General features: G+C 25.6%; 1 protein-coding gene across 1 annotated transcript in view; it reads left to right on the top strand.

The window, feature by feature from the left end:
• Nucleotides 1–9807, top strand: part of LOC111680397 (dynein axonemal heavy chain 3) — a 110243-nt gene that overhangs the window by 93177 nt on the left and 7259 nt on the right. The window contains exons 46-49 of the mRNA XM_046952533.1: nucleotides 3199–3621; nucleotides 4561–4697; nucleotides 7280–7454; nucleotides 8150–8322. Coding sequence (XP_046808489.1) covers nucleotides 3199–3621; nucleotides 4561–4697; nucleotides 7280–7454; nucleotides 8150–8322 — 908 coding nt within the window. The remainder of the gene's footprint in view (nucleotides 1–3198; nucleotides 3622–4560; nucleotides 4698–7279; nucleotides 7455–8149; nucleotides 8323–9807) is intronic.

Raw genomic sequence — 9807 nt, 5'->3', positions numbered from 1 at the left:
ATAGATAGATAGATAGATAGATAGATAGATAGATAGATAGATAGATAGATAGATAGATAGATAGATAGATAGATAGATAGATAGATAGATAGATAGATAGATACATTGGTAAATATTTGGATAGATAGTCTACCGGACTTGAACCACATAAAGTTTGGAATCCACATATTTTGTATAAACAACTTTCACATCTATGTGAAAATTTTGAACAAAAAACGGATTTAAAGTTTCGTATATCTTGGAAACTGTTAGTCCTAGAATTTTTTCCATTTTTTCAGAGGTTACATAAAAAGTGATACCAAGATTTAGTAAAAATTTAACTATGGAGTTCTACATATTTCTATATTATCCTATCTTAGTAAGATCAGAACTTTAAAATTTCCAGATAAATCATTTTTGATTAATAACTTCTTGATAAATTTTTAATTTTTAAAACATTCAGTCATATCTTAGTTACTCTGTGTAAAGTCTGTACAGCTAAACATTATCGCCTCAAATGCATACCTTGCAAGAGAGAAAGGGCAAAAAAAGAAACGAAAACTTTAAACAATTTGAATATATGTTATGTTTTTATCTGTTTTGCTTGGGGATATAAAAACTTATTCATTTTTATTATTTTCATGTGTTCTTGACAATTCAATTAACTGTAAATTGTATTGATAGGGTTTTTAATTTTCGTTTTATACTTTGTTCTTTTATTTTTTTTTTACTACAGCCATTTTTTTGTAATTTTACCTATTAATAAACTTATTTTCTTTTTATTACAAATATCGCTGTTTTCAAATGCTGTTAATTTTAACTTTAATTTTGGAAATAAAAAAATATTTATTGCCAGAGGTTTTCAAACATCAATATTAAAAAATATTTACTCATACGATATCTGGTAAAAAGGGGGAAAATAACATACATATGTACATAATTATGAATTCGTTTGAACGACAAACGAATGTCCCTTCACATTAATATTATTTGGAAATGCATAATTATATTTTGCATCTGTATCACAAAATATCTGCAGCTTTATGTTGCAAGTCTTGTTATTACTCAGTTTATCTTGCAACTGCATGAAAACTTAATAAAGTTTGTTTTTGATGTTTTTTTTTTTTCATTCTCCTATTTTTATTCATCAATATCCAAAGATTTTTAATATTTCTACATATTTTTCTTGAAACTTTGAATGAATGTTAAAACATTTCTGTCAAACACAAAAACATACCACATGTGCAACACACTTTAAGAAATTTAATAAATGTTCTTTTTTAATAGAAAATTTGCCATAATTTTTTTAAGACAAATTTTCTTTCCATGGAAAATTTTCCATAAAATTTCTTTCTATAGAAGATTTTTCATTTTTTTTTTTTTTTTTTGTAAAAAATTTCACATTAATTTTTATTTTATAGAAAAATTTTCATATTTTTTTATAGAAAATTTCTCATTAATTTAATTTTTTATAGACAATTTGCTAGAAATTTCCTTTTGATAAAAAATGTTCTATTAATTTAAATTCTATAGAAAATTACTCATTAATTTTCTTCCTATGAAAATTTTCTTTCTATAGAAAATTTTACTAAATTGTCATTTTAAAATAAATTTTTTATAAATAGTTTTTTATAGAAAAATTTCCAAAAATTTTATTTTTATAAAATATTTCCCTAAATTTTCTTTTTATATAAAATTTTCCATAAATATTCTTTCTATAGAAAATTTTCTTTTCATAAATTTTCTTTCTATAGAAATTTTTTTTAACAATTTTTTTTCTGTAGAAATTTTTCTTTCATTAATTTTTTTCTATAGAAAAAAAAACTTTTAATAAATTTTCTTTCTTTAGAAAATTTTCTTTTCACAATTTTTTTCTATTGAAAGTTTACATTCATTAATTTTTTTCTATAGAAAATAAACTTTTCATAAATTTTCTTTCTATAGAAAAAAAATTTTTTCATAAATTTTCTTTCTATAGAAAATTTTCTTTTCATAAATTTTCTTTCTAAAGAAAATTTTTTTTCATAAATTTTCTTTTTGTAGAAAATATTCCATCAATTTTCTTTCTATAGAGAATTTTACATTAATTTTCTTTCTATAGGAAATTTTCCACTAATTTTCTTTCTATAGAAAATCTTTTGATAGAAAAGTTTCCGTATGTCATCTTTTTAGAAAATTTTCCATAAGTTTCATTTGTCTACAAAATTTTCTATACATTTCTGTTTCGTGGAATATTTTTCATAAATTTTTTATCTCAGAAAATGTTTCATAAATATTAATTTTTATAGAAAATTTTATATATATTAAAAGGAAATATAGAAAATTTTCGATAAATTTATTTTTTATTGAAAATATCTAATAAATTTTCTTTTGATAGAAAATCTTTCATAAAATTTATTATATAAATATTTTTTTAATTTTCTCTTTAATGATGATTTCCTTAGAAATGTAATATTTTATAAATGGGCAATTTCGTGTCGAGTGACCTAAAATTTTAAATCGATGTCTTACGATCTGAGCAAAAAAGGGGTTTTTTTGAAAAAAAACCCCTGAGCCCTTAATGAACAAAATATTCAACATTGACCCCCTCTAAGTACGGCAGATCTTGATCGATATATCTGATTTGTGCCTGACCTACTACTATTCAATAGTAGTAACAAATATGCAAAAATTATCCAAATCGATTTTTGAGTTAACACAACCTAAATTGACACAAAATTGCCCAAATATATTAGTTCACAATAATTATTACAATTAATTATTTTTTTTTGTAATTTAAATTACAAAAAATGCCCTAAAGTATGCTAAATGTTTCAGTCTAAAAAAATATATAGTTAACAGAAAATCAGAAACACTGTAAACAAAAGCTATAAATTAATTGCAATATAACAGAATTATCCATAAGTTTAAGACTGTTAAGTTAAAATAATTTTTTTGTTTCACTCTATTTCCTTATTTAAATAATTTTTAGTGTATTTATAGCTTTCAGTAGTATGATTTTCATTTTGATTTTGTTTGAATAATTTTTTTCTCAAAATTGTTTTTCTCATACAACAAAACTAAAAAACAAAGTAAGAAAACATATAACACACCCAGACTCATGTGAACACCTATTTATATATCCAACATATATACGTATATGATTTAAATGTCTGTCTGTCTTCTTTATGCATATTTTTTTTTCGTTTATTTCCTCATTTCTACTGCATCACCATCCAGGTACTCTCAACGTCCGAAGGCAATGTATTGGAAGATGAAAATGCCATTAACATTTTGTCATCTAGCAAAATCTTATCCGAACAAATTCAAGAGAAACAAATTATTGCAGTCGCTACTGAGGCGGAAATTGATGAAGCGCGTCAACGTTACATACCTGTAGCCAAACATTCGGCCATATTGTTTTTTTGCATCAGTGAATTGGCAAATATTGATCCCATGTATCAATACTCATTGGGTTGGTTTTTAAATCTCTTTGTAAATACCATCATAAAGGCACCCAAATCAACTGAATTACAAGAACGCTTGGAAAATTTAAATAATTATTTTACGAAATCAATTTATCAGAACGTTTGCAGGTCGTTATTTGAGAAAGATAAATTGGTCATATCGTTGGTAATGTGTTTAGGTATAATGTTGGCAAAGGTAAATATGATTTAAGAAAACAAGAAAAATGTTAATGATTTAGTTATTATAAGTAGATATTAGTTAAAAGTGGTGAATGGTTTTCTAAGGACGGTCAAAACCGACTAGTTCAGTTCTAGTTCAGTTCTAGTTCAGTTCTAGTTCAGTTCTAGTTCAGTTCTAGTTCAGTTCTAGTTCAGTTCTAGTTCAGTTCTAGTTCAGTTCTAGTTCAGTTCTAGTTCAGTTCTAGTTCTAGTTCAGTTCTAGTTCTAGTTCAGTTCTAGTTCAGTTCTAGTTCAGTTCTAGTTTAGTTCTAGTTCTATTCTAGTTCAGTTCTAGTTCAGTTCTAGTTCAGTTCTAGTTCAGTTCTAGTTCAGTTCTAGTTCAATTTTAGTTCAATTTTACAATTTGCAGCAATTATAATGATTGAATTCTTAATGTAATAGTTATATCCCTGAGTGTGCACAACGTCGGGCTATTTTTAAGCAAACCATTATATTTGTGTAGGACGTCAATTATAGAATTAAAAAAATGGTTCTAAGCGAGTAAACATTACTGAAAATAGTTTATAATAAATCCATGCTCATTACTTATCATCACCATCAGTATTATTAAAATGTACTTTACATTAATGCGATTTTTGTATTCATTTAAAATCATTTTCATTTTGGGTTCATCATCTTCTTTACTTCAATTAATTTTATGTTTGACTTTATTCCATTATATTTTCATGTTTATAACAAATTTATTTTTTTTAATGCCTTAATGCAAATACTATTTTATGCTCTTCATACCCAAACCACTATATCTAACTTGGGATGCTGCTGCAATTGCCACTGCTTTCCCATTGATTGTGCAACACTCTTGACTTAAACTTATTTTCTTGGCTGATTTTTTTCTCTTTTTTTTTGGCTTAATTACAAAAATTGCTGAAAATAAAAAATGGAAAAATAAAACAAGGGTAAAATAAATAAATCCCATTTGTTGTTCTTTTTAACGGGAGGCGTTGGATTGCAAAGTATTCCACCTAATCCAGCACCAGTATGGCTTCCTGAAAAGGCTTGGTTTCAAATAGTGCTGGCCAGCAATTTGGAAGGGTAAGCAACATTGTATTTATATTTTGATTCTACTAAAAAAAATAGAGGAAAATACCAACAAAAAAATCAAGCGTATTTTCTATTGTATGTGAGTCTGTTTAAGTTTCTTTTCTATAGAATAGAAAATACATGTTTTAAAATTGCATAGAAAATATTTTTGCAGCTTTTTACATTTAGAACCAAATAATACTACGACTGAAAACATTAAAAAGGAATCATGCTGCATGAATGTAAGATTAAAGTTACCCAGTTAATAATTTTCGAATTATAATTTGTACATAACCTCACTTAATATAACAACAAGAACTATTTCTAAAGGAACATTTCTAATACTTGCCACCCTTAAATTGTACTCGCAAGTTCTTAGATAACGAAAAAAAAAACACATTTCACTAAATATCGAATTGTTCACTGGGTTCACCACAAATACTAGAACATACTAGACTGTAATGTTTATCACAAGAGTATTAGTCTTGGTAAAAAAAATTAATTAATTAAATGGTTTTAAAAGATATTACGATTTTAAATTAAAGTGCTGACTTTAAAATTATGTTTTGTACAATGACAATAAACTTCAAAACAAATAAGCAAAACTAACAATGACTTTGCTTTACAAAATATTTCTATGTATTACAAATTAAAAATAATGTAAAAATAAAATAAACAGAATTTACTAGACAGTAGGATAAAAGAGATAAAATAAAATCTTTTACAAGTTAATGTAAAAGTTAACTTAAATTAAAATCTATTTTATTATTTATTAATATGAACATATATGGACAAAAATATAAATTTTATAAACTTTTTTACAAAAAAGTAAAGAAATTGTTACAGGCTATTAATATGGAATTAAATATAGTCCGATCCCTATAAAATAAAATAAATAGATTTATATAATATATATAGTAATTTTTTGAAGACCCCAAAATTATATGGGAGCTCCAAGCCCCCCAAATGAAAATCAGCTCTTTTTCCTCAAAATTTTCTTCGTGCAAAATTTGAAGAATCTCGTGCTATTAGATTCCCAGATAAATGAAATTTTGTATTTAATTCATATGAGAGATGTCAAGCCCCCCATTGAAAATCCGCCCTTTTTATCCAAAATGTTCAGATGAATATTAAAGTTTGTACTAAATTTAAAGATGAACGAATTTTTGTATATTTTATTCATATGGGGAGTACAACGACACCACCCCCCCCCCCCTCCCCTTTGGGAGTAAGTGAATTTATTACACAAAATGTTTACATGGATGTTAAAGTTCTTCGTGCAAACTTTTAAGATTCTAACTCTAACAGTTTCTCAAAATTTTTGCATTTAATTCATATAGGACGTACCACACACCCTACTTCTAGTCCGCCCGCTGTTTCCCTTAGATAATCTTATAGACACTTAAGTGGTTCCGAGAAAATTTGAGAACTCTATCTGTTTTATTTTTTCTGATATAATGATTTAATAATTTCTTCTTATGGAAGTGTCACGCCCACTATAGCAATTCTGCCCATTTTTATATAATTATATAATAACATAATTATAAACTTAAAAGCCCTATTCGGCGGATTCAGTTGTGTAGAGGCTAGGTGAAATATTGGAACAAAGTTAACCATTTTCAATAGACTTTGTCTATAGAAGATTATGTTTCAAATTTCATTGAATTATCTTAAAAATTACGATTTGTAGTTTGCTTACAAAGCCTACATGGATGGACGGACACAGCTAAATCGACTCAGATTGCGATTTGTAAACTTTAAGGTTTGTGCGTTACAAACATCAGCACATACCCAAAATACTTATGTGGTGTAGAGTATAAAAACAAAAAAAATCTTCGAAAGTATTTAAACATGCCTTCACAGAAGGTAAAAAGAATTCACAGAAAAAACCACAACTAATGTTATTCTTTGTGAAGTACTTTGATTTAGTCAGTTAGTTAGTTAGTTAGTTAGTTAGTTAGTTAGTTAGTTAGTTAGTTAGTTAGTTAGTTAGTTAGTTAGTTAGTTAGTTAGTTAGTTAGTTAGTTAGTTAGTTAGTTAGTTAGTTAGTTAGTTAGTTAGTTAGTTAGTTAGGTAGTTAGTTAGTTGATTGGTTGGTTAATTACCTATTTCCATGAGTTCCGAACGTAATGCGATATAAAATCTCCCATTTGTGCTGCACTTATAAATAAATTCCATATTCCAATAATAATGGCTTACATCAAATCTTTAAGTCCCTTAACCCTTAAACGGAAATCATTACTATAAAAACATCTAACTCTTGGTTGTACATGACATGCCAATAAATCTATAAAATTGTCTAAATACAATATCTTTATGTATATTTACATATTTTTAGAATATTATCAAAAGAAAATCGTTTGCGCTTCTTTTTCATGAACAAACTTCTTTGAACAGATAATAATAATAATAATAATAATACTAATTCTTTTTTGATAAATAGCTTTTACATTAATGTGTGGATATTTCTTTAAAGAAAGAGCTTAACAAACTCACATATGAATAGAAGAAAAGAAGTATTTTTTTGAATTCATGCCAAATAATGCCAACAATGTTTTTTTCTTTCATACGCCTCTTTTCTCAACATACAATAGTTTAACAAACTTTTATAAAAAGTTTGAAGAAGACATTGAAGCATGGAAGAAATTTTATGATTTGTCATCACCGGAAGAAGCTGAATATCCGCCACCCTATGATCATATTGATGAGATGTTGGGACTGATACTATTGAAATGCTTAAGACCGGATAAAGTTGTACCAGCGGTTAGAGTAAGTTTTTTTCGCCCATCTACTCTTTGCTTATTTGCTATTATAAATTTTCTTTGCTGATGTGTCGTTTTGGTATTGTAATAGTATTTTGTGTTGCTTTAAACAGTTTATTATTTAATAACATATGTTATTTATTGATATGATTGAATGAAAAGAGAATTTTTTACTTAATTTTTAAATATATTTTTTTTTTGTTAAGTAACATAGAATCGGAAATTTAAACACGTGTCTGATATTTAACTTTATAGATGTTTGTTTAAAAAAAAAATTAATAATTAATTTTAAAAAGGAATCCTTAAATAATCATTTTCATGATTTTTTTTTTTTTACACATAATTAACTTTCTACAATAATTTTGCTGAGCACATCAAATAACATTTACAGGAAAGGCAACATGACGTATGATTAATTTTACTTTTTTTCTGAGAACAGATAAATAATATTAATCATACGTTACATGTGCAAATTCTTTTTTGTAATTAGAATAAATCAAAATTTCGTTTAAACAAGATTTTTTTTTTGAAATGAACAGACTCAAATTTCCTTTGATTTCTCTTTTATATTGTAATTAATTATAAAAGTTGATAATGTTTGTTTGTATGTGTTTTTTCTTTGTTTTTTTTTTTACTTTTTAATTGTATTTTCATGTTCCTGTTCTCATGTTCTTCTTTTTATTTTTGTAAATTTTTTTACAGAATTTCATTACACGTAACATGGATCGTTCATTTGTTGAGCCGCCTCCTTTTGATTTGAATGCTTCATTTGCTGATAGTTCGCCAAAAATACCTTTAGTATTCTTGCTGTCCCCAGGCTCTGATCCAATGGCCAGTCTTTTCATGTATGCCAAACAGCGTAATATGTACGACAAGTAAGTCAATTAATGAAATTATAAAAAATACCAAACATAAGAGTTAAGGAATATATAAAGAGAATGAGAATTTCTCATATCCCTTAAAGAGTCTTTAACATTTTAAAGTCGTGTTACAAGGGTTTCGTTGCATATACTACATACATACGTACATTTTTAAGAGTTTGTATTTGTGTCTGTGTTGTTCTTTGGTTGGTTACCTTTATCAATTGATTAAATTAGGCTAGCATGTTCAAGTAATTGCAGATTTTTTTTTGCTTTTTTTTTCTCAAGATACACTTGAAGAAATTTTTCAGTTGTAAAAAAAATTCTCCCCTATTTTATATATTTATTTCTTATAAAGAATGCTACTACAATTTTAATTTTAAATTAAATTCTTAAAAATTCCATTTAAATTTTATTTATCACAAAGTCTATTGCTTTATATTTATCCATTACAACAGTTCATTGAAGTGAGTGCTTAATTGCTTTCGCATTGGCCCTAATTTTAAAATGTAGATTTGACGTCAAAAAATAGAAAAAACACACATTTTCATTGCAAAAGGCTACAAAAAGCATCTCAGAAAAAATGGATTATTATAAATATTTATTCATGACCGCATTATATCTTTATTGTAATTATTAGAAAGTCAACAATTAATTTAAATTAATGAAAAGCATCGTAAACTTTCTAAATAATAAATGGCTTATTTATTGAACATGGCAGATGGATAGATGGACGGACGTGGGATTGTATGAAAAACTAATCTAAATACTGACACAGTTTTCATTGAAAATTTCTAAAAATAAATACGATTATTTGTAAATATTTCTGTTTAAAAGAATAACTTTTTATTTAGCTTAGACTTAATAAAATAATTAACAATACTTGACTTTGTCAATTAATAAGTGACAAAAAAGCTTATTCAACTTTTATTGTTGAAAGACTGAGTTGTTGGTATAAAAACTAAATTTAGTAACAATGGGTTTTAAAATAAAAACGGGGTTTTAGCATAAAAGCGGGTTTTTAGTATAAAAATTATTTTTTAATATAAAAATGGATTTTTAGTATAAAAATGGGTTTTTGGTATAAAAATAGGTTTTTAGTATAGTATGGCACCGAATTTTTAGTAAATATCGATTTTTTAGTATAAAACGAGTTTTTAGTATAAAAATTACTTTTAGAATAAACACAACTTTTTTGGTAAGAAACGACTTTTTAGTATAAAAAGGGTTTTAGTATAAAAACGGGTTTTTAGTATAAAAAATGAGTTTTTAATATAAAAAAGGGTTTTAGTATAAAAACGTGTTTTAGTATAAAAACGATTTTTATACTAAAAACGAGTTTTTAGTATAAAAATGAGTTTTTAGTATAAAAACGAGTTTTTAGTATAAAATCGAGTTTTTAGTATAAAAACGAGTTTTTAGTATAAAAACGAGTTTTTAGTATAAAAACGAGTTTTTAGTATAAAAACGAGTTTTTAGTATAAAAACGAGTTTTTAGTA

This window comes from Lucilia cuprina, chromosome 5, assembly GCF_022045245.1.
Source record: "Lucilia cuprina isolate Lc7/37 chromosome 5, ASM2204524v1, whole genome shotgun sequence".
NCBI lineage: Eukaryota > Metazoa > Arthropoda > Insecta > Diptera > Calliphoridae > Lucilia > Lucilia cuprina.
The sequence above is the reverse complement of the archived record's forward strand: the minus strand, read 5'-3'. Positions and strand labels throughout refer to the sequence as shown.